The 25,664-nt window shown below is 44.6% G+C and overlaps 1 protein-coding gene, 1 long non-coding RNA gene and 1 other non-coding gene across 9 annotated transcripts in view; 2 read left to right on the top strand and 1 right to left on the bottom strand.

Moving 5' to 3' along the window:
• NF1 (neurofibromin 1) overlaps positions 1 to 14,754 on the top strand; it is a 252,360-nt gene extending 237,606 nt beyond the window's left edge. For all 7 annotated transcript variants that reach the window (XM_059379759.1, XM_059379760.1, XM_059379758.1 and 4 more), the window contains one exon: positions 11,114 to 14,754. In XM_059379759.1, coding sequence (XP_059235742.1) covers positions 11,114 to 11,256 — 143 coding nt within the window. In that variant the 3' untranslated portion in view covers positions 11,257 to 14,754. The remainder of the gene's footprint in view (positions 1 to 11,113) is intronic.
• A 2,497-nt stretch (positions 14,755 to 17,251) lies between these two features.
• LOC132003556 (uncharacterized) lies at positions 17,252 to 19,765 on the bottom strand. Its single transcript, XR_009400240.1, has 3 exons — positions 19,541 to 19,765; positions 18,766 to 18,848; positions 17,252 to 17,330 (listed from the first exon to the last, which is right to left on the bottom strand). It is a non-coding gene; the product is annotated as an uncharacterized LOC132003556 (long non-coding RNA).
• Positions 19,692 to 19,764, top strand: TRNAK-CUU (transfer RNA lysine (anticodon CUU)). Its single transcript has one exon. It is a non-coding gene; the product is annotated as a tRNA-Lys (tRNA).
• Positions 19,766 to 25,664: the final 5,899 nt, after the last annotated feature.

The raw sequence follows: 25,664 nt of genomic DNA, 5'->3' as shown, positions 1-25,664 counted from the left end.
TGATTGATTGACTGATTCTTTTTTCCTCCAAGTAATAAGAGAAGTCTGGCCAACATTTCTTCTGCATATAACCACATTCATTTGCCCTCTGTCATTTATTCCCTAGGACATGTTCATTTGCCCTCTGTCACTTATTCCCTAGGACATTGTTTCTCCAACTGTGATCCCAGACAAGCATCAGCATCATTTGGGAGCTCGCTAGAATGCAGATACTAGAGCCCTACCCCAGACTTCCTGCATAAGAAAGTCCCAAGAGTTAGGCCCAGCCAGCAGTCTGTATTAATAAACACTCCAGGTGATTCTTATACACACTAGAGTGTAAGAAGCACTGCCCGAGGATATGCCTGCGGTCCTGGCCCATTATCAGCATTTCAACCATTAAAGCCAGGGAAAAATGTAAAATGTACTTCTAGATATTGTAGCCACTGAACTCTTTCCCCCACCACTGCATCCCCTGCCCCCACCTCCAAATCTTGGCATTTTGGAGCTAAGGAACACTGTAGAGATTGTTTAGTTCTAGGCTCACCATGTTGTGTGTGATGGGGAAACAGGGATTTAGAAGAGCTAAGGTAATTGTTTTATCACACAGTCCTTATCCAGAACCCAGGCCCATGCTCTTTCTACCACATTCATCACTTTCCATATCTATGATCAGCTTTCTTCCCTCCCTTTGTGTCCCTGTTTCTTTCATTTATTTGTTTAGCTATTGCTGTCTCATTACTTCCATCTGCCTTACCCTAGTCCACCACTACTTTTTTTCCATAGAGCTCTCTGTTTTCTGCATTACTTGTTCTTTATAATGTTAATGACAACTGGAAAATTCATACTCTGTCTGTAGTTGCCCTACTGTTTTTAAATTTTGGTTTATTTTGACCAAACTTTTGCCACTTGGGCAAAACCTTTTAAACCTGTCGAAAGTGGTTATTTGTTTTTATATTAACTTTTTTTTTTTAACAACTGGTTGTTAGAGAGGTTTCTGCCCATCTTTGCCCACTAATGGAGACCCTAGAATAACCACGTTGGAAACAGAGGTAGCAGTACAGGTCTTCCTGCTAGCTGATTAATTGCTTATATCCTGTGTTGGTTGTTTAAAAAATAAGTCGTATCCTGCAACCTCTTTTTTAAGAATTATTTCTAAAAATCAGAAAATAGTATATGTGGTTTTGGTTACAGTTTTAAACCAATAGTGTTACTTTTAGTAGTTCTTTAGATGGCTGCTTGAATAGATGACCACAGCCTGGAAGCCTTTGACTATTCTCAAAGGAAACAAGCTTTTAAAGTAGCTTTAAAACAAGCTTTAAAAGAATTAATTAAGTAGAATCATGATACTCAGCATTTCCTGGCTCTGAATTGCAAATTCTGTATCCTCAGTTTGCCAGATTATTTTACTACATGTTTTTGGGAAAAGGGTTTATCTTTCCAATAGTGGTTATACTCTCCTATGAAGCAAACCCATTTGTATCTCCAAATTGTGGGCTTGTCTCCATGAAGTGATCCTGATTTATCTATGTGTCTAATTACTGTGCTTTTGCCATTTGCTCTTATAGAATACCTCTTTAAGAGCTAATATTTCATTTATAATTAGGTATACTGTTTTTATCTTTAGCTACATGGAATCTTATATTCCTATCTCCTCATTTCTTTATGGAGCTGAGTTTGCTGATATCAAAGGGCTGAAGGAAGTAATGAATCTAACTCAGATTCTCAACTCAGCCTAGCATTTCAACTTTGATGTTTGGCTGTATAAAAATCAAAATAGGTTCCTGTTTCCACTCCCCATCAGCCAAGTCCCAAGCAGAAGTATTTATTTATTCACTTACTTGCTTATTTGTTTTTAAAGATTTTATTTATTTAGATAGCGTGCAAATTGAGGGAGAGTTAGAAGGAGAGGGAGGGAGAAAGCAGGCCCCGAGCTGGGTGAGGAGCCTGATGCAGGACCTCCATCCTATGACCTCGAGACTGTGACCCAAGCTGAAACCAGGAGTAAGATGCCCAACCAACTGAACTGCCAAAGAGCCTCATAAGCAGAAATATTTAAAGAAATTCTAGGAGCTCCTGGGCGGCTCAGTCCACTAAGCAGCTGCCTCTGGCTCAGGTCTTGATCCTGGGGTCCTGGGATCGAGCCCCATTTCCGGCTCCCTCCTCAATGGGGAATCTGCTTCTCCCTCTTTCTGTGCCCCCCCACACCCCAACCCACCCCCCGGCTTGTGCTTTCTCTCTCACTCACACATTCTTTCAATAAATAAATTAAATCTTAAAAAAAAATTTTTTTCATGTCACTCCCTGAAGTGGAGCCATAGATGTGACTTGTCATCAAATAACCCAACATTAATCTGCTCCCAGTCTCCTGAGCTTTAAGCAGGTGAAAGTTCTGTTGCCCTATGTCAAAAGGCAAAAGTCACTGATCTGCGTAGAGCTCCACTCTGCTGTAGACTTTCCTTGTCAGTGCAAGCCTCTGCTTTCTAGATCTTTGGTACTTAACAAGGATCAGCCACTAAGCTGTGTTTTCTTTTTGGTCACCAGCCAGCATTCTCACTGTCAAATCAGCTAGATAAGATTCATGAACTCCCTCCCACTCCCAGGCATTAAACCTTACTTAAATAATATATTAACTTATGTTGGGGGGGGGGGTGGTAATTCATCAGCCACCAGCTTCTGAGAAAGTGTTGGTCACTACATAAAGCAATTGTCTCTGAAAATCCATTCTTCCTGACAAACTATCATAGCTCACTTGTCTATCCCCTTAGCACAAAGAGGATTATTTTCTAAATCTGTATTTTTTTTTAGTTTCATTTATTTGAGAAAGAGAGAGCTCATGAGCAGGGAGAGGGACAGAGGGAGAGAGAGAGAGAAGCAGACTCCCTGCTGAGCAGGGAGCCCAATGTGGGGCTCAATCCCAGGTCCCTGAGATCATGACCTGAGCCAAAGTCAGATGCTTAACCCACAGAACCACCCAGGCGCCCCACTAAGTCTATATTTTAAAATGTGTAAATGACTGTCTTCTGACTCCCTCCCTAGTTGAAATTGAAATTGGCATCAGTGGAGCTGTCAGTGGAGTTCAGTGCATGTAAATTTATATTAACTTTTTAGCCAAATGAACATAAAACTCTGCCTCTTCAGATTTTTCCAAATGTCACTAAGAGAGCCCTGAAGAGAATCCATAAAATTTACTCTCTGACATACAAGATATGCCAAGGTGATTTTGTGGTCCCCTGTTAGGTCCAGTGTGGCTGAGCTGGACATGAATGGAAGAACCAGATTTAGAGCTAGAAAAACCAAGTTATTCACTTAAAAATGCTGTGAGTGGTCTCAGCATTTCTACCACTCAGCCATGAATGGTCTTCTTAGGTAATGAGCAAAGAAGCCTTTTTAAAGCCATAGTTTTGCATGTTTTATAACCTTCTCAAGTGCAGTCTCCCTCCATCCTCTTTTCATGTTGAAGACCAAGTATACTAGGAATAGAAATCCAGATGGAATTATATAGACTAAGTACCCATTAGGAAATTAAATAGATCCGCTTCCAATGTATTAAGTTTTAATTTATACTCTGCCAGTGTCTCCCAATGTTTTTCACACTGTAATTTAATTCAGTAAACATTTGAGGACCCATTTTGTAGACGTATACTAGATAATCTGGGCCACTTAAAGACGGGAAAGACCCTGGTCACCAGAGACTTGACAGTTTTTGCCTTTGGGTCTCAGTATTGGGTTTTGAGCTCAAGTTTTTACTTCCTTCTAACAAATTCTACATGTATGCAAGTTCTTTGATTTTAAGTGCAAGATTACTACTACAGTGCTCAGTAGAAAATAACCAGAATCCCAGATACTTAATCCTACAGAGATTCATTGTTCACTACATACAAGGAACTCTTCTGAGACCTGTGGAAGGGGGGTAGCTAGTAGCTCATAATACCTGCCCTCAGGTGGATGTCAGGGTAAGAGAGTGAAGTGTACACAGAAACAGTCATTTTGACCTCTCTCATGGGGCTTGTTATGTTGTACTTTGTACTACAGAGTATTCTGATGGATCAAAGAGACATTTATTTGGAACACACAGGTAATAGTTACAGCAAAACTTTTATAATGTATTTTTTACCTCAAAAAAATGTGAGGCGTGTGTTATAATTTTTTGAACAAAACAGCCATGTGGTCTATTTTAAATGTTTTTTACTAGGAAAAAAAAAATCCCCCGCCACCCCCCCGCCTTTGATCAGCTTATTTTACTGTGTGTTGGAGGATTATTGTTGTTTTAATTCACCTCTTCCACTTTATTTGGGGCCGTGTCCAAGCCTGTCAGTTACTCCGTCACTTAGCTTCTTCAACGTAGACCTTCCTCCTGGGCAGCTGGGTGATCAGCGCCGCTGACAGCTGTGTGTGCATGGGTAGGGTATCAGCACCGTTTCTCTACGGGGAGGCTGAGCCCTGAGTCAGTAACACTCCTGATACGTTCACCAGGTTTCAAATGTCTCCCTTTTAGAAGACACTTAAGGCGTCTCTTTCGAGACTACTTAAAATCCCTGAAACAATTTAATGTTTTTGGCCACTGCATATGGTATCCCCAGACCTTTATTTGGCATTTTCTTAATTTCTTTCCCATCTTTCTCTGTGTTATTATTACCCTGGATTTAAGGGAGAAAAATAATTATAAACTGAGCAATTGCTTGGTGTAATTTCTGCTAATTTTTCTTTTCATTTTTTAGTTTAATTCTTGACTTCAAATTCTTCATTCCAAAGAAGGTGGTAAAAACACATCTATCTGTAAAATTGTAAGTCCTAACATTTATTTAGAGTGTGATATTTAGGAAATTAATGGTCAGAGTTCAACAATTCAGAAGATTGTTTCTGAAAACCACGGAACATAACAATTGTCCAATATCTACTCGTATTTCACCCTTTCAAAAAGCCTTGTGGACATCACTCACTTTTGTCTTTCCTTCCATCCTGTGTCTGTGAAGCTTCTCTGCCTTGTTCTAAGTCGGCAGTTTTCATGCGGCTGTTTCCTCATCAAGGTACTCTTTCCTTCCGCCATCTCTGCACGACATGCCGCTTCCCCCGCGTTCATCCCGGGCACATGGCATGAGACTTCATTCACCGAGCCCTGTCAGCACCATTTGGCTTAGCACCTGAGGCACTTGTAAAACCACTGCTTTAAGGTCTGGTGCTCACTGACCCTGCAGGGCCGTGCATCCTGTGTCCATGAACGAGCTGCTACCACTCCCCCGTGAACACAGAACATGCGGTCCCTGCCCCAGGCAAACACAGGCGGGTGAACAGGAAACCCCAGGGAAAGTTAGTAGAGAAAGCAGGGTATGTGGTTTGAGGAAGAGTTTTTAGCATAGGAAATACTTGTCTTCCCCCAGTATAAATCAGTCCCAGTACTTCCTTAGAAATTAAAGCTGGCTGTGTACTCTTATCATCTATATTTTAAAAAGGGAATATGGTCTTTAGTTAGCTCTAAGGACTTAGAAGAAGAAAATGTGATGCACTTCTATCTAATTTATAAAAGTTGCCTTGTCTTCTTTTAACTCTTCTGTAACTATTATACAAAAAGATTAGGCCAAATACAAAAAGGAAGTATTGGCAACTGATGAAAGTACATTAAAAAAAAAAAAAAAAAGAAAGTACATTAAAAGTTTTGTTAATTCTTAAGGTTTTGTATATCTAGCTTAAAATACAAATATTTCTAAACACATATTTAACATGTCTTCGTGAAGGTATTTACTGTCCCTAAGAATAAGCTATAGTTACCTTTTCTTTTACGATTTATTATATTTTGTACTGGTTCGCATTAACTTAGGTACACATTCTAGTGTGAAATTCAAGTACTGTGCATTCATTCTAATACTCCTTTCAGTATGTCACTTAGTCTTTAATTTCAGGTATTAGGAGCATCTTGATTTGTGTAGAATTATTTTATCTGTGTGCAGAAAGTCTTCACCTGGATGATCCTGTCTGAGTGTTCTAACAACCCTTTGAAATAGGCACATCTACTCTTATCCTTAATTGACAGACTGAGAACTAAAACCAATTAGGGTCTGATCCCACCAAGACTCGGACCTGGGTCTTCTGACATGTTTGCATCATTGTATGAAACAAATGAGCCTGCTGATATGTTTGCCCTCTCATATATGCCATAAGATTTTTCTGACAGGTTTGCCATAGCATAGATGTAATCAACTAAGCAGCGCAGAGTCAGCTAACCTGCCAGCCCTCCCGTGCAGGTGGTGTGAGATGCGAGTTATTCGTCTTTTATTTTGGGGGTGTGACTTCTCACAAATCACCTAACCCCTTTTTCTTCAGCTTCTCAAGAACTGAAAGGGATTCCATCCTTTTATTTCATGAAAGTATGAGGTTCCAGTTTGGGAAAGCCATTTTGGCGCTTAAAATTTAGGTGAATTTTTTAAATGAAGTGTTTTATTATTCGTCAGGCTGGATCTATCCCCAGCTGTCAAAATAAATAAACCCTATACCTGCCTTCAAGGAACTCATGTTCAAGCAGAGGAGATAGACGTACAACTTCAGTTAACCATCATGCACTCTAATCATTTTTCCCTCTTGATTTACTGAATTCTGGCCAATAACACCTTTTATTTAGGATTTCATCTTTATCAGGAACCACCACAATTCACTGAAGCGTAGTGCTTCTTCATGCAGTACTGCATAGAATTTCAGCTTCCTCTGTCCTGCGTGTTTCTAACTTGGCTGCATGTTTGACAACAGCCTGTCTGTGGGAGAACTTAAACTAGGAAATCAGGACCACAGAAGTTTTTACCTTTGTTTCATTCAGGTGGTAGTTTTGGGGTTTACATCACCTCCTGGGGGTTTTTTTTGTTTTTGTTTTTGTTTTGTTTTTTTGCTTTTGTGCCCACTGAGGGTCAGAAGGGTGAGCCAATACTTAGGGGCCTAAGAGAGACCAGAGTGCAAAGCCTCGGAGAGGTGACACCAGGGTCTGCTTCCTAATTTAAATTACAGCCCATACCAGTGCAGGGTGGATTCTGCCTGCATTTCAGCAGTCTGGCTGACCATCTGAGAGTTCTTCCTATGGAATGCTAAGACCAGACTTCACTATAGAAGGCAGAAAGAAAGGCTGCTGCCAAAATTCTCAAACATGCTAATTATGCTGGGAAACAGAAATGTCAGAACCGGGCACTATGATTGCTGCTTCTTACTAACTTGGCTTCTCGAAAATGCTGTAGCTTCGTATAAATACAATGCAGTTTAATTAATTTTTTTCTTAAAAATGGCCCTCCACGGTGTATATGTCAGCTTCTCCTTTGATCTTTAAGGTAATACAGCTTTGCTGTGAGGTTGGGAATCAGTTTAACCACATTTACCTGTGTGTGGTTTATAGAGTTGGGTCACTGAATAGGAAGAAAACACACATACAAAAGTAAGAGTTGAGATGAAAATTAATTTGAGAGTGGAAGTAGGATGTCAGCCTCTCACATAGCGTGGAAGCTTTTGGCTATGAGTGATGGGACTAAGTCAGTGACCCTTAAACATTTTTTACCAAAAGGAAACAAATGCTCATTAAGAAAATAATTAGAAAATTTAAAGGATAGAAGGAAAAAAATCACCCATGATCCCACCACTCTAAGATAATCACGGTTCGTTTACATTTTATTTATTTATTTATTTATTTATTAAAGATTTTATTTATTTATTTGACAGAGAGAGATCACAGTAGGCAGAGAGGCAGGCAGAGAGAGAGAGAGAAAAGCAGGCTCCCTGCTGAGCAGAGAGCCCGATGCGGGACTCGATCCCAGGACCCTGAGATCATGACCTGAGCCGAAGGCAGCGGCTTAATCCACTGAGCCACCCAGGCGCCCTCGTTTACATTTTAGTACATATTCTTCTGTTGTCTTTTTTTTTTTTTTTTTTACCTAGTAGAGACCCTCATATGTGTAAGACTTTATACCTTGCTTTCTATCCTTAACATTTAACAGGAATAAATAAGGTTTTAAAAATTTTATTTAAAGGTCTGAAGGTTAATTGCTTTTTTTTTTTAAAGATTGTATTTATTTATTTGACAGACCAAGATCATAAGTAAGCAGAGAGGCAGGCAGAGAGGGGGAAAAGACTCCCTGCTGAGCAGAGCGCCCGATGTGGGGCTCGATCCCAGGACCCTGAGATCATGACCTGAGTCGAAGACAGAGGCTTTAACCCACTGAGCCACCCAGGCGCCCCTGAAGGTTAATTGTTTAACAGAAAATAGAATATCCTTAGCTTCACCCTAGTGACTTAATCTATGTGACCCCAACTTCTGTAACTTTAATTCCTTTTTTCTTTAATTTTTGACAATTCTTAATTTTTTTTAATATTTTATTTATTTGACAGAGATCACAAGTAGACAGAGAGATAGGAGGAAGCAGGCTCCCTGCTGAGCAGAGAGCCCAATGTGGGGCTTGATCCCAGGACCCTGGGATCATGACCTGAGCCGAAGGTAGAGGCTTTAAACCACTGAGCCACCCAGGCGCCCCTGTAACTTTAATTCTTAAGAATATCGGTGGGCAGCAGGCCCTTGTCCTCAGATAAAAGCATTGCCACCTTGCAGCGTAATGACTGCTTTCTCCGTGGAGTGAGCTGAGTCTCTCAGTAGCAATGCCGTGTCGCAGGTGGGCATACAAGAACCAGCCCCAGGGTGGCAGATTGAAGGCAGAGAGCCACGGTCCCTCCTCGTGGTGGGCCACACTGGGCTCCTCCTGACAGCTGTCCCCTAGTTGTTTCAAACCCTTGTTTGTTTAAATCCTAGCTTTGCCTAAATCTTATTTTCTGTGAAGGATAAGAATCCACATAAGAAACTGTGGACTTGAACTTTGTAGGCCACAAGCAGATTTAAGGAAATGGAAAGTCAGATGCACTAAGTTCATGATAATTTCAAATGCAGGAAGCTAAAAAAGAATATTTTTCTTTTCTTTTCCACTCAAAATGTGGCACCACACCCTGCAGATCAGGGGCTGCATGCTTTTGGGCTCTGAGTTACAGCAATGATCATATTTTAAAATGGAAGCATTCAGTTCAACCAATATTTACTGAAAAAGATACCAACTAAATCTTACCAGAAAATGAAAATGAATAATAAATGATCTTTGCTTTTCTAGGTGCTTTTATTCTCATAGAGGGAATAAGACGTATACACAAGCTGTGGTAACAGGGGCAGAATGTAAGACATATAAATGCCATCTAGAAGCAGGGAGAGAGGGGGGGAGCTGGGAGCTCTGGCAGGACCCAGCAGAGTCATCCTGAAGGAAATGGAGATGAGGAAAACGTGGGTCGAATTTATCTTGTGGAGACAGGCAAGGCACCAGAGGGAGCTTGTGCAGACACGCACCACAGAGTTCAGGGCACGCTGGAGGTGACAAGCAGCCTCCTGTCAATTTTGTTATTTTTCTTAAAAATTCACTCTGGAGAAGATGCAGATACATAGAAGAGAATAAAAATCATCCAGAATTCTGTTAGCCAGAAACTTCTGTGGACATTGTGGTATCCTTTCTTCCATTCATCTTTCTACACATATGATTGGAATAGAGCATATTTGAGATACCAGTCCACCGTGCGTGGCTCTTCGAGGGGGGTGGCAGACGTCCTTGAGCTGCATGCAGACCCCTCGCCCAGTGCACTTTTTCATAAAAAAGCACTAAGAAATACCCCGTGTTCCTCTGATAAGTTACAGACAGTAAACCATTATTGAGCCTCTGGAAATCTGGCCATGTGCCTCCAGATACTTCACACTCTGAATTGAACACAAGTCTGCATCTAAATGATGTGTGGCTCCTAGAAGATCATCACAAATCCATTTCCTGCTCAGGAGCCACAAGGCACATGTGTAGATATACGTCCATTTTCTGTAACATGAATACTTTTAGACTTGAAATGGTGCTTTGTCCAAAACCAATTATTTTTCCTCTCTCAGATTTCATTTATATTTTAAAATTCAAATGGTACAGTAAGAGTAAAATAAAAATCACCTGCATTAACACCATCCAGAAGTGGAAGTTTCTTGAAGCTGTTGTCCCACCCACCCCCCCCTTTTTTTTTTAATCTGTATGTGAGAAATTTTTTTCCTTACTTCAAAATTATGGCCATCTTTCTGTATCAGTAAATATCAAGCAGAACTTTCCGTTTTGATATAAATTGCTAAAATGCTGTCCAGCTTTCTGCTCTCCCACAAGTTATGCCACAGATGGATATAATCACTGATTATTTTGGTAAATTTTATTGAAGTGTAACAGACAGGAAAGTATACAGATCAAGAAACTGAACATTACCAGCACCCCCAAGAAACCACCCGCCTCCCCCCTTCCAGTCACTGCGGTCCTCAGTAACCACTATTCTGTTACCTATCTAATTTGCAATCTTTACTAGTGGAATGGGCAAAAATATCTTTTTTTTTTTCCTTTATTTTTTTGCTTCTGGTTACTTTTATGCAGTTACTGCTTGGACTGCTTCTAGAATTCACAGTATGGCCCAATTTTTGGAGGTTAAGTCTCCTCCATGAAAGAAATGAATGGCATCTATTTTAGGTGCGGAACACGAAGGGATTTGCCATAATTGAAAACTTTAAAGAAGAGTCTGCAGTATAACTTATAGCCTCTATTATTTTCTCAGTAAATATCGGAGTTCCTTTGGGAGAGGCGCTATGATTAAAAAAAAAAAAGAAGAAGAAAGTATCTTCCTTTCTTTGAAGTGACAAATTTCAGTACCTTCTGCAACTAGAGTATATTCTGTGTAGAAACACCAGTAAGGATATGTGGCTAGAAGCTGACCTCTGCTGGAAGCTTCTGGTATGATGTGGAGGAAGGAGCCCTAATCTTCCTGGTAGCTGCTAGCCTTCATTCAGCTCAAGCCTGCCTGCCTCTAGCTTTCCCTGGCAGCTTCTCAGTTGTTACGGTTTTTTTCCCCCCTTACGCTGTTTTTCTGCTATGATAGCAATTTTTGCTTAACAAAATGTGACATTTTCTGTGTGGCAAGGTCTTTGTAAACATCCTAGTGGTTGACTATTGAAATATGCGAAAACAATTGGCCAGGTGGTATCCTACCCACACCATGAGATTCAGACCTGGAGCTTGATGGCAGAGGAGGGGGAGTAACTAACTGCTCTGCTTCTCTCCAGGAATCGACAAGGAGAACGTTGAACTCTCCCCCACCACTGGGCACTGTAACAGTGGACGAACTCGCCATGGATCCGCAAGCCAAGTGCAGAAGCAAAGAAGCGCTGGCAGTTTCAAACGTAATAGCATTAAGAAGATCGTGTGAAGCTTTCTTTCTTTCCTTTTTCAAACAGACATAACTCACATGGGCTCGTCACTAGTGACCCCTTCACCACCGTGCTGTGACGCTGCACTTCATGTCTTTAATGAGCCTGCCCACGTCTGCCATGTTGCCAGATGATCAACTCTTGGAAGCATTGCCTAAATTTAATGCTGCTTTTTCTTTGACTTTGTTTTCCTTCTACTTTTGGTGTGTCTGGTTTAAGCAGGTGTTCAGAACAACTGCAAAGAAAGTGGGAGGTCAGGACGCTTGAACTGAGAACATCCCAATTGTGAAAGAGGATGGATTCTCGAATACTTGCTACCACTGGCCAGCTATGAAAGCCATTTGCACAGAGCTCTCTGCCTTCTCTGTTTCCCCTTCTTCATCATACACAGTAAAGTGTTAGTCTTATTTACACACTTTTCAAGATAGAAGTTTATGGGAGAAATACTACTATAACCCCAGTATGTTTAATCTTTTAGCTGTGGACTTTTTTTTACCTTACACACCTGAAGGAACCATAGAGGTCACACCTCAGTGACTTCACACCATAAAGCCACAGGCAAGGTACTTTGGGGGGTGGGGGGGATGAGGGATTTGGTATTTTGTAATGAGTTCTTAAGAAGTACTAACACTTGAGTATTAGCAATAATTACAGGAAAATAAGCATAACCACATATATCTTAACATTACCGAATTAAAGCGATGGGTTCTGAAGCCTTATCCAAACTCAGTCATCCAAACTAGTTTATTGTTTTCCTCCGTTGATTATCTTTTAACCTTTAAATATACTAAAAGTTGTTTTTTGTTTTTATAAGCCAAAACTATACTAAGTATAGTAACTATATGTTTCCCCGCTCCTTCTCTTCTTTCCTAAATAATTCTAAGCAGGGTAATCAATGAACAAAGTATTGAAAATTGTTCCTTGAAGGTAATTTTCATAGATGTTTGCATTAGCTCCATAGCAAAATGAAATGGTACGTGACTTTTAGAGTAGCTGATGCTTTTATTTTGTTTAATAATTTTCCCAGAAACACAGAGTATAGTGTATATTATCAAAAATTTCTTTGATAACATGTATTTTAAGTGTCTTGTAATCTTCCCCCTCCCCTCCAAAAAAATCAGGAATCTTTTTAGCAAAACATTTGGGTTCTATATGATAGAATTGCATTTAATCACTGTGAAAGGACTGGTCAGCCTGCATTAGGATGACAGTAGGGGACCTTAAGAGTTGCTGCTATACTGAACGGTATGGATTATCCTGGTGTTGGAATTTCCACAGTAATGCAGATCCAGTTTTTTTGTGGTACCTGCAGTATGCAAAATGATTTGACTTCAGTGAACATAGTAGTAGTATCTGGATGTTCCAGATTAGATCTAAACCATATTTATTACAAAAAGATATCCCCCTACTCCCAGGTTCCCTTTATATGTTACGATGTAATGGCTTTGGGAGGGGAAAAGATACCTAGGGGAGGGGGAGCTTCCTGTAGTGCTGTTTCATGAGTGGATTTCAGTAAATTAAATTCCACAGCTAAATCAATAAATAATGGTACATTGAAGTGTTCTGATTTTAATAATATAACACATCTCACATTTATCCACACAGTAACAATGTAATATGTTAATGTAAATAAAATTGCTTTTGATATTCAGAAATAACAAGAATTTAATTTTTTTAATTTGTTTACAGTCTGGGAAAAGCAAGAACCATTTGCCAAAATAAAAGGAAAAAACTTTAGTATTAATAGTTATTTTGACTTAGAATTGTTGGACAATATTGAAGACAGGTGCAATTAACTAAACTTTTCATTTTTAACTATTGTAGAGGCTGCGTTAGAGTAGAATGTTCATAGTAACAGAGCAGCTAGGACTATAAAACTGCTGAGATGAGAACTGAGTTTAGAAATAGATGCTTAACATCCTGATGCCAAGCGGCAATAGTCTTGGTTTTCCTGCAACCCAGTGCTTCTGGGAAGGTACCGCAACTTCTTGGATCCTGGAATAAAAGGCAGATATGAGCCTTTAATCATTGTGGTTCCATGTTTTTCCTCTTTGTTGGTTGATTTGGTGCATGTTGGTGGGTGTTATGCTATTTTGCTTCTCCCATCAAAATAGAGAAACTGCCAAAGGTTTTCTGTTTTAAAAAAAATAGTGTTTCCATAATAAGTTCTCCAAGGGTATGCTGTTTCTTAAATTTATTCGTTATCTCCCTCTAGTGTAATGAATGGAATGAATTCACTTGAAGTACCTCATGAAATGATCAGCGTTGCACAAATCAAATTTGAGCCTTCTTTGAACTGAAAATACTTCTGGAAATCTGAAAACCTACTAAGGTTTAAAATTTACCTTGTTTAGAGAACTTCTGACTTTTGAGGAAAATCTAGCTTTCCAAGTAACTAAAGTGAATGTGAGCTAAGTCTCACCAATATGCTTCCCCAGAGAAATGAAACACTCTTAGGCCTCGTACCGTAATCTGCATGAGAAACCTGCAGTTCGGGGCAGATTTTCCATTATAATCTGATTTAAGTTCTGTACAGAACATTAGAAGTCATTTGTTTGGGATTTTTTTTTTTTTTTTTTTTAAGAGGCAAACATTATCAACTCATCACGTTTCCACTGTGCATAACCCACCTGTTTTATCACTGCTCCAGTCCCAGGGGTGGGCCCTTGTTTGCCTATGTTGAAAATACAGTTCACTGGCTTTGGGGGAAAGCAGCAAAGCTCTATCCTTCATCCACTCAACCAACATGTTCATTGCTGAATGCCAGCCCTGGGCCAGTCCTGAGCCCAGTGCTGAGGACCCTACCATGAGCGGTCAGCTGCCACCCCCACAGGGCAGAAGCTGGTAGCCCTCCCTCCCTGTTTAGTGAGTTTTAGGGTTTTTTAGTTTGTTTGGACCTTTCTGTTTGTTTTCTCGTTTTGTTTTACACCCTTCACAACCCTCCAGGCATAATGAGGCATGTCTTATTCAATGTTATGCAATGGATTTATACAAAAATTCACTCTTCGTGTCAGCCACACAATTTTTTTTAAAGCAGTATATTCACCTGTAAATAATTTGTGTAAAATTTGACAGAAAAGTATATTTACTACACTGTAAATACATGTGATGATATATTGTATTATTTTGCTTTTTTGTAAAGCAGTTAGTTGCTGTACATGGATAACAAAAACTTGATTATTCTCGTGTTAGTATTGTTAACTTCTTCCTGCGACTGCGTCACATCATTTAAAGAAAATCTGTGTATTGTAAACTTACATTGTATATGATAACTTCCTCTCCTTTCCATCTGGGCCTAGACTCTGGCAGTTCCCTCGTCTACGACCTTGTTAATACTGGACGCCAGCAGGAGAGATACTGCCCAATAGTCAGAACCGACCATTGTAGGGGAAAATTGTAGAACTCCATCTCAGATCACTGTTGTTCCCCACCCCATCTTCCTCCCTGTGTATGTACTCTACCCCCCCTCCATTTTTTTAAGTAAAATGTAAATTCAATCTGCTCTAAGATGTGGGGAGTTGTTTAATTTCTTCACATGCCTCAGTTCTGATTTCTCACTTCTCCCCCCCCCCCCCTTCTCCCTGATCTTTTGAAACATCAAGGCCATTTTCTTCCTTTTAAGGATACCTTGGGTTTGCCTCCCTCCCCTAACCCCTCCGTGGGAAAGACCTTTCTATTTCCAGAACCTCTCAAAACAAAAAGTAAAATAATTAAGGTGAAATGTGTAGGGGAGGAAAGAGTTTTCCTTGAGCCTTGGGTCCCTGGCTGGACTGAAAATAAACTGATGAGACCAGCCCAACAGAAGAGAAGCACACAACACAGATGCATTCTGTTTTCATACAAGTGTCCTTGACACAGGAGCCTTCCTAAGAAAATGAAGACCTGGAGAAACTGTGAACCCTGAGTGTTTCTGTGGTTGGTCTGATGAAGAGCAGGCGGTCGTGGAGGAATGTGATAGGTCCAAGAGAATGAGGTAAGTGTAGTCAACTGGGGGACCTTAGCAAGGCCCGCACGTTGCCACTGTCTTCTCTTTGGCGATAAGGACGCTCTGCTTTTTTGGGCACAGGGAGGATGCCTCTCACAGGAGGGTTTTCTGTCCCATTTTCAGGGCAGGGGCAAGGTCAGAGTGCATGCCTCCACCATCTTCTCAGACTCCTTCAGCTTAAAATCTTCAGTAGGCCAACCTGGAGTTGCAGGTCCTGAATGCCATCAAATGCTCTTTCAGAACCTGCCAACCTGCCAAGGGGTGACTCTGGGAGAAGCTGTCTTTTAACACAAGCACTTAGAAATGCCAGGACACCCTGAGATCGAGCAGTCAGAGGGCCTATGTTAGGACTGTAAAAAGCTCTCCCAACTTTTCAGCTCTCTTTAACGGACTCTGTCATGACACTACATGCGTAAACACTGGAAAACACTCTCGGGCTCAGCTGCTACAAGCTTTACTATTTTCTTTACCTCATTATGTGGGCTACTTCCAGATGGAGAAAGAATCCAGCCTAAATCCTGTAGCCAGGACAGAGCTGGGCCTTAGGAGGATAACAGTGTCTGGCATTAAATGAAAGACTAAAACACCATGATGCTGGTTCCTGCAGGTCTGAGGCAAGTGCTGCTCTGTTTATGGGAAGACTGAGAAAGCAGGTGTCCCTCACCTGAAGAGCTTCCTGATACTCTTGGGTCTATCCCAAACCTCTGAGGCAAAGGCAGACTCCAGGGATGGGGCCCTGGGAGGGACAGGCAGAGTTTAAAACCTCTGAGGTGATTGCCTTGGGTACCCAGGCATAGCTGTATCCCCAGGCATACCCTGGGGCCCAAAGCATGCTACCCAAAACGGGATATCTTTGGGATAATAACCGCTTGGACCATACCACTCCATCCCTTGACAGCAAGTGCCTTGAGGACATAGACCATATTCTTTATCCTCTGTGGGGCCCCATGCCCATTTCTTGAACACACAGACTTTTGCTTTCTGGGACACCCTCCGGGATTTGAGAAATGACCCAGAAGTGTGTCCAGGTGGAGTTACATCTAGTGCTAGAGAAGGCCGCTGAGGCTGGGATGACCTGGCCCGGGGAGCACGGGGAGCAGAGCAGCATCTGGGCAGAAAGCAGCACACCAGAAAAGAGTTTTTCCTCCGTTTTTTGGTCCCATTTTGGGCAGTGCACCCTAACTTTCTACGTTTTAGTTCCATAAAAACATGCCTTAGCCCCAGAACAGCAAAAATCGGGGTACTCTGAATCTATGAATCTGGCCCAAAATCAAAGTGCAATGAGAAATTGATGGCAAGGGATGCTCTCTTATCAATTCAGTAACCTGTGGATGGAGGACAGAAGGGAAATGGGAATAGGTGATCCATGCTTCAAGCAAAGACTCACTACCACCCCTACACTTCTAAAAAAAAAAAAAAAAAAAAGTAGTCAACTTTCGAGTTTCAGCATGCATTCATTCATGGAGGAAGCATTATTGGACCCCTTGTTTTCACAAATGAATTCCAGCATCAGCACCTCCCAGAAATAGCTCTGTTCAGGCACTTCCTTCTGTTGATTCTGTTAACAGCTTCTTGTGAACAGTGTTATGATCAACCGTTGCTACTTCCCTGGCTAGACTCTGAGCTTCCCGTTACAGGGGTCGTGCTGGTTCAAGGTACTCAGCAGAGGGTTGCTGAGTAACACTTAAGGCGCTCCATTATCAGAGAACTGTAGAAACAGATGTACTAGGAAAAAAGACCTCATTCACAGTAGCAATCCCAATGCAAAAATGCCTGCCAAAATGGAGATGACCTACGTCTATGTAATAAAGGCCTAAACTAACTCAGGTTTTCAGATGTCACAGATCAGTGAAATTTCCAAAATGTATTTTGTCAATTCATGCGTTTAGAAAAAAGCAAAAAAGAAAGTGTTTTTATAATGCAAAGGCGATTTCAATCCCAAAGGCTAGGGAGAGGGGAAATTCTTTCAGAGGAATTGATTTTGCCTTATACAAAAGTCACTGTGTTGTCCTTACTTTTCTCCTGCTATGCATTCATACGGCCCAGCGCCACGAAGCAGGTGAGCATGGGAGGGGCCGGTCCGAAGAGCTGAGGAAATAGAAAGACAAACCACAGTCCTGGGTGGAAATACTGAACGTTACAGAGTTCCAAGTCTTCCCAAATTACTGATTTAATGCCCTTCCCATCAAGATCCTAAAAAATGATACTAGGGTACATCTTGGAGAGTAAACAAGAAAGCATGGCCAAGTGGGGGAAAAAGTGTAATTGGAAACTTCCCCTACTAGGTAATACAGAAACTTTTTAAGTATTTCAGACTTACAATACAATTAAAGTAAATAGAATGGGACAAGCAGGGGCACCTAGGTGGCTCAGTGGGCTAAAGCCTCTGCCTTCAGCTCAGGTCATGATTCCAGAGTCCTGGGATCGAGCCTCACATTGAGCCCCGCATCAGGGTCTCTGCTCAGCAGGGAGCCTTCTTCCCCCTTTCTCTCTGCTTGCCTTTCTGCCTGCTTGTGATCTCTGTCAAATAAAATCTTTAAATAATAAAGACATCAGAGGCATCTCATTAAAAAAAAAGAACGAAACAAGCAAAAAACATCCTAATTATACTATAGTTAAAAAAAGAAAGAAAGAAAGAAAGAAAAAGCAGTAACCCCCAAATCTCATTGACATCAAAGCCACAAAAGCTTCCCACCCTGTTACATGTCCACTACTGGTCGGTAGGGGGCACTGCTCACCCAGTTTCTAGGGCTCCACAGAACCCAGCCGTCACAGCAAAGGGCTGGTAAGACTGCAGAGTGAAGCCTGGCCCAGTCACTCCATGGAATAACGGAAATGTTCCATTAGACACACTGTCTGACATGGTGCCACAGCCACACGCAGGTGTCAGAACCATGAAATGTGGCTATTGAGACTGAGGAATTCAGTTATTAAATGTGGGTAGTTACATGTGGCTACCGGCTTGGACAGCTCAGCATCTGAAGGGTCCTGCATTAGCAGTTGTAGGCCCAACGGCAGATGTGCCGTCACTTCCCATAGACACCACCAGAACTTGGCACACTGCACCACAAAATAAATCATAAGGGTCAGAAAAAGCTATTCCCCACTGTCCAGAAGGACAGCTAGAAATGTTAGCCATGAACATCGAAACTCTCACAACAGGGAAGGACTTTATAAGCCTAAAAGCAGTGGGAAAAATCCTAAAGATTATGCTTAAAATGTCCTCATGTCCAAAGAACTCACGCCCAAAATTTAAAGGCCAAGAAACTGAGAAATTGCTCTCATTAGAAAGAGTTCCTTAAAATCAACTTTAAGAAAAGGCCCATGTAAGGAGAAAAAATGGGCAAAGGACATGAATAGCTAATCCACAGAAAGGAAACACTGTACAATTGCTAATTACTATACAATGAAAAGTTCATAGCGAAAAATATTGCCAATAGAAATAGTGAAATATTTTCATCTGTCAAATCAGCAAGATATCTAATACTTGGTGCTGGTCAGGAAAGAAGTGTGATGGACTTACCTGTGTGCTTGACCTCACCTTTCTTTACCAGTAGCCTTAAAAACATCCACATTGTTTGCCCCAGTAACCCTGTATCTGGGAATCTAGGCAGGAGAAACAAGTAATCAGACTGCTAAGACTTCCATCAAAGTATTATTTGTAAACCAGAACACTTGGACACAGCCAATTGTTGGCTTAATTATCTACGTTCATCCAGCACTTTCTGAAAGCTGACAGGGCCTCCTTATGCAGCCTTTTAAAATGGGTTTAAAGGGAGTCAGCTGAGCCTCCATCACTTGATTTTGGCTTCAGTAATGATCTTGGGGTCCTGGGATCGAGCCCCTCCATGCTCAATGGGAACTCCACTTGGGAATTCTCTTTCTCTGCCCCTCCCCCTGCTTGTGCTCTCTCTCTCTCTCTCACCCAATTAAATCAATCTTTTTTAAAAATGGGTTTAAAGGGACGCCTGCATGGCTCAGTGGGTTAAAGCTTCTGCCTTCAGCTCAGGTCATGATCCCAGGGTCCTGGGATGGAGCCCCGCCTCGGGCTCCCTACTCAGTGGGGAGCCTGCTTCTCCCTCAGCCTGCTGCTCCGTTTGTGCTTGCTCTGTCTGACCAAATAAATAAATAAATTTAAATTTGAAGGAAAACTTCCAATAGACTCAAGAGTTTAAAAACCACGTATGAGGGCTGATCCCAAATTACATTTATATGTGTATACATATACATTGATACATATAGTTTATACATAGATGTCTAGAAAAGCAATGCTTCTTCTAAGGCGTGCTCTTACCTACCCTGAACAGCAGGGAGCGCGGGAGAATCGGGTCTCTCTTCCGGAAGGCAGCCTGACTGAGTCCTGGGAGTCCTCTCGCTCCTTTGCTGTTTTGCTCCTTGGGCTGCTCCTGCTGGAGGCCAGGCTTCCTGCTGGAGCCCCCTTTAAACATGGCCTGGCTGGCTCAGTCGGTAGAGCATGTGACTCTTGATCTCAGTGTTGTGAGTTTGAGCCCCACGCTGGGCATAGAGCTTACCTGAAAAAACCACTGCACCTCAGTTGGTTCCCAAGAGGCCTTTGGAAGCCTCCACCCCAAGGTGACCTTCCTGTGCCTCCTGTGCAGTGTCACTGCCGGTGGGGTTCCCAGCAGGAAACCTGACCCCCCCCCCCCAGCCTTCGTGTCTCCAAATCTCAGTGATCCTGGCTTGTCCAGTCCAGCTCCCAGCCCTCATTCCCCTCCCAGAGGTGTACTCCGCAAAACGAGGACACCTTAGATTTCTGTTTTCTTCGGTTTTCAAGCTTCTGGGGTAGGGGTGGTGGGTCTGTAGCTGTGCCTTGAGCCCAATGCCTGAGATTCTGCATCAGTCCCTCCAGGCTCACCTGCCCCAGCTCCTGCCCCAACACTTCCGTTTGGGAAGGAATGCCGATGGGGACCAAGAGGCCACCTAGGCCATGGTCCCATGTCTGTCACCAAGAAGCTTTGTGATCTTGGGCACTCACTTTTCCTTTTGAGACTTTGGGTTTCCCAAAAGTCAAGGAGTGAGTTTGCATCAAAGGGAGTAGCAGGCAGGTATCCTCCATCCTGACAGTCTCTGGCTCTCCAATCACCAGGCCTTTGGGATAACCAGGATCCCTCCTCCCGGGGCAGTCAGGCTGGGCCTAGTCACCCTTCAGTAACTATCTTACCCACTTCTCATCTTTATTCCATGACCCAGGTGACAAGCTGCATCCATCTGGGACATCGCCAATCCCATGGCAGGGGACAAGAGGCATGGAGAACCATGGTTGGTCTCCTAAGCTTATCCGTAAGCAATACTTCCTCCACATTTTGCTAGCCAAAGCGCATCACACGTGCATGGCTATTTGAATTCCGTAAAGCAGAGTGTATAATCCCCTGGAGCGAGGGGCTCCACGAAAGGGGGAGCTAAGAATCAGCACAGTGACACTGCCTGCCATTTACCCATTTATTGAGCCCTTGTTAATATCCCAGGCACCTTGTGGGGCACGTGGGGGGTGCAGTCAGTTGGGCACCTGACTGTTGGCTTCGGCTCGGGTCGTGATCTCAGGGTCTTGGGATCGAGCCCCGTGTCCAGCTGAGCCCTCAGTGTGCAGCCTGTTTGGGACTCTCTCTGTCTCCCTCTGCCCCTCCCCCCTCAAATAAATACATAAATCTTAAAAATATATATATATATATATATTCCAGGCACCTTGGGACATGAGCCTCCACTCCAACATGATGATTAGCTAGAAAGCTGATCAACAGCACTGTGTGCACCAAACATTACTCTGTTTATACCACTATTTTGTGACAATACTGAGGTGGGAAGGTACGCCCGCTCTTATTTTGTCTCTACAACTCTGTGAGGTAGACAGGATTATCCCCATTTTAGAGATAAGGGGGCACCTGAGTCGCTCAGTGGGTGAAGCCCATTTTAGAGATAAGAACACTGAGGTTAAGTCACTTGACCAAGGTCACATGGCTCATAAGTGGCCAAGACAGGATGTAGACCCCAAGCCCTCTGAGTCTGAAACATGTACCTTTTTTTTTTTTAAGATTTTTTATTTATTTGAGAGAGAGAACATGAGGGGGTCTGGGGGAAGAGCAGAAGGAGAAGCAGACTCCCCACAGAGCAGGGAGCCTGCTGTAGGACTCAAACCCAGGACCCTGGGATATGATCTGAGTTACCCAGTTGTCCCAGAAACCTGTACCCGGGGCCTTCCTGTCACATACCTCCCATGAAAAGCAGCAGGAGTCCAAGACGGGCCTGCCAGACTCCCAACAGTGCGGAGTATCTGCCCACATGCTGGGAGTAAGAGGATGTCAGCAGGTGGCCCCCACGGGAGTCAGCACCCGTCACAGCACCAGGCTGTGATCTTGGGCCTGGCTGTTCTGTGTGTTCTGAGACCTGCAGGACAAACAAAGTCCCCTGGGACACATTTGCTCTCGGTCTGACTCCCCAGCCAAGACACTTGGAGGCTCTGAGCACACCTTGTGGTGGGGGGCGGGGGGGGTTCTCGATGAAGACAGAGAGACTTGGGTGCTATCAGGGAGTAAAAGCAGAGGAGAGGAAGCAGGCCTCACTGCTTAGAGTCAAGCCCTGCTCTCACAGGTACCAGCTCTGTGACCTTGAGCAGTTTACCTCAAACCCCACCCCCAGCCCCCCTTTGCCCCCTCATTTCCCTCACCTGAAGATAGAGTTAATTAAAAAGTGTCCTCCCGGAGCCATTGGAGAAAGCAGAGCTGGTTCAGAGCCCTTGGTTCTTGCCAGCGCCCGTCAGGAAGTAGGCCTCAGGAAGGGCTAGCTGGTGTTGCTTCAGAGGCCGGAGGAAGGGTCTTCCCAAAAGAAGAAAGGAGATCCAAAGGTACCCCCGTCCAGCGAGGTCACCAGGGCTGTATACCTGTATTTTAACAGTACATACATGTAAGTGTGTGCACACACACGCACATCAGACACACGAGTGAACGTGCACACAATCACACCAGAACCCCCGGATGAGGGTGTGCCCCTGACATTGGCGTCAGCTCTCCCTTCTTGGTCTTGGAATGATACCTTTGTCCTTAATGTCCCGAAGATCAGAGACGCGGAGGGCCTGGCGCCCTGGCCAGGGGAAGGTCAGCACATGGGCAGGGCATCACGGAGCATCACAAAAACACTCCAGGGGAGTCTGCATGGAGTTCTGTAACAACAGAGCGGTGAGGGCAACTCACCCAGGGAAGACTTCTTGGAGGAGGTGGCCTCTGTGGGACGGCTGCGGAGAGAAGAGGAAGGGCATTCCAGCCAGAGGGAACGGTATGCTTAAGACTAGCCAGGCATTTCATCGATCGACTGTGTTGCGTCAGTGTCTTGCAGTCAAGGCTCATGCTCCAGAAATGGACCGACAGTATGGTAGAGGGCCTTCCTGCCCTCCAGAACAGAGGGCCCAGCTGGGGTCCAACGTTCAAGGGTGTTTGCGGATTTCCGCGGCGGACTTGGGAGTTCTTCTCTCCTGCAGTAGGGGGCAGCAGAGAGCGCTGGGACCGGGGCAATGTGCGGATCCGCGGGGAGCGGACTTCCGGTAGGTGAGACCTGCTGCTGGAAGCCGACCCCAGAGGAATTCTGATCCGGTGCCCCTCGGCCGGAAGCCACTGTTAGGAGCCATTTCCGCCGCAGGTGACAGGATTTGGAACGCACTTGGGAAGAATAAGTAAGGTTTGGACGCTCTTCTTAGGATCTTGGAAGGAAGGTTAGCAATCGGTTGGGCCTGCTCCCTTGCGAGGGGTGGGGAAGCTTCTGCGTGGGCACCTCACAGTGAGGGAGAACACCAGCTTCCTGGGCACCCCTCCAGACAAGGGAGGACAAGTTCTGTAGATGCCCTGCTCGCCTGGGCGCCTCCTGCCCCTGCCCTTGGCACCCCCAGCCAGTGCCCGCTGCTTCGGCAGGTGTCTCTACTGGCCAAGCATATTTTAGGCCAGGTGAAAAAAGCAAGTGAGTTCACACCACCTTCCTCCTTTCCAGAGCGCTAATTATTCATGGTTAAAAAAAAAAACAAAAATCAACAGCAGCTTGAGAGCAAGAAGAAACCGGACCCTGCCCTATTTCCACACATCATGGATGAAGAAGTCAAGTTACCGGAAAATCAGAAATGCCTCCCCCTTTCAGACTGGTTCTAGACCTCTCCACGGTGGACCCCAAACAGCAGCCACGTGCGTTTTCTCATTTCAAATCTGCAAGACCTCTGCGAGGTAGGAACTCCTGTCCCCACTCTACAGGCAGGAACACCGAGGCTTGGCAGAGTGAAGTCATGCAGAATCAGGGGGTGAAGAGAGCAGAACTTGGTCTCCAGCCCAGCTGTGTGGGATTCCCCCACTATGATGACACACTGCCACATGCCAGGTGGCTTAAAACAACAGAAATGTATTCTGTGACTGTTCCCGTGGCCAGAAGTCTGAAAATCAAGGGCCGCATTCGCTCTGAAGGCTCTAGGGAAGATTCTTTGCCTTCTCTCTTCAGCTTCTGGTAGCTGCCAGATTCTTTGGCTTATGACTGCATCACTGATCTCTGGTCCGTGTTATCACGTCGCCTTCTCTCCTGTTTGTGTCACATCTCCCTCTGCCTCTTTTTTTTTGTTTTTTTTAAGATTTTTAAAAATTATTCAGTTGAGAGAGTGAAAGAGCACACAACCTGAGCCAAAATCAAGAGCCACATGGCCAAGCAACTGAGCCATCCAGGTGCCCCGGCCTCTTTCTTATAGGATAGGTGTGACTGTGTTTAGAACCCAGCTCGATAACCCAGGATATATCTCCAGATCTTTAAATTAATCTTGGCTGCAAAGACTCTTTTTCCGGTAGGGGGATCATTTACAGGTCCTGGAGATGAGGATGTGACTACCTGCAGGGGGTATTTTCCAGCCTACCACACCACAATTGCCCATTTCTTCCTCAGTTTATTCCGATGCGGACCTTAATTGTGTGTGTCGGCATGGTGTTAGGCATGGTGCTAGGAGCTGGGAGCTAGAAAATGGAGAAATGACACAGTCCCCGCCCTCAGGGACCTTTCATAGCCATTCCCAAGTGTTCTCTTGATAAGTAGCGGGAGAAGGAGACACAAGGATAGTCCCAATAGCTAGCACCTACTACCTGGAGACTGACATTTACATAGATTAACCCACTTGACCCTCCCCACAGACTTATTCCCATCTGTAGGGTGTCTCCTCGGTATCTGTACAGAATGCTCTAGGAGCAGAGGGGTGAGGTAGTCAAGGTGAGGGAAGGTGGTCAGGGAAGGCTTCCTGCAGGAGGTGCCATGCCACTTCCTGGGAATCTGGAAGGATGGGAGTGGGTCTGAGGAAGTGGCTGGGGGAGGAGGTAGGAGTGAGGAGTGCCCCAGGCAGAAGGAGGCAGGAGGGAACTGTGATGCTCTAGGACAGGTATGAGGAGAGACAGGAGAAGCTGAAGCCTGTTGAGGCTTCTCCCTAGAGAATGGGCTGGAACCCCCACTGCTCCTTCCATGCGTATTTCCCAGATGGGCCTACTGAGGCAGATGTTGGAAATCTCCTGGGGAGTCGGATCACCTGGAGAAAGAGGAAGAGAGGATAGAGGCCCTGGGTCTTCTTGCTCACTGCTCCCTCAAAGGGGCCTCTTGCTGCCCTGGGGCAAGGCCCTCCACCTAAGGTTCCAGCTCTGGCATGCTAGTCTCTCTGGTGCCACAGGGGCCTGGCCTACTGAACAATGAGGCAGAGCGGGGAGAGGAGGCAGGCCAGATCCTGCAGGGCCCCCAGGTGGGGCTGGGGTCAGCAAGTCCTTCTCCAGCAGCGACCTGACTCCAGAAGCGCTGTTAGGGACAGCTGTGTGGTTCAAAGCCTGGAGAGGCAGCACACCGGTTAGGAGGATGGAGTAGTCGAGGTGCACCCTGGTCTGGTCTGGGTATCAGTCCTAGCCCTGCCTCTCACACGCTGTGTGGCCTAGGGTAAGTAGTTCAACCTCTCTGGGTTCATCCGCTTCCTCCAGGATGAATGTAACTAACAACTGGATGCTCCCGTAGGAAACACCAAACACCTCCAGAGCGCTCGGGCCCGCTAGGCACCCACCCGGGGCGCGAGGATGGGCGGGTGGGGGCGCAGAGGGCAGAGAAGAGAGACCGCGGGACCTGGGCCTCACCTCTGCATTCTTCCAGGAGGGCGGGGCCTTCGGGCACCGGGGAGTTACGGGGCACCGGGCCGCGCGCCCTACTCCGGTTTTTGGGTACAGAGGGAAACCGAGTCGGCGGTGCAGAGGTGGCCTGCCCCAGGAAAGCGCGGCTCCTTTTGTCTGCAGCCTCCGCGCCGCGCCGCGCCGCCGCCGCCGCCCCTCCCCGCCCGCCCGGAGCGCGGGGCTGCGGCGCTGCCGCCGCTGACACGGCTCGGCCGCCGGCGGGCGGGGGCGGCGGGGGGGAGAGGCGGGCGGGCGG

The sequence above is a fragment of the Mustela nigripes genome, chromosome 16, assembly GCF_022355385.1.
Source record: "Mustela nigripes isolate SB6536 chromosome 16, MUSNIG.SB6536, whole genome shotgun sequence".
In the NCBI taxonomy this organism is placed as follows: Eukaryota; Metazoa; Chordata; class Mammalia; order Carnivora; family Mustelidae; genus Mustela; species Mustela nigripes.
Note: the sequence above shows the minus strand (reverse complement) of the source record. Positions and strands in the feature narration are given on the sequence as shown.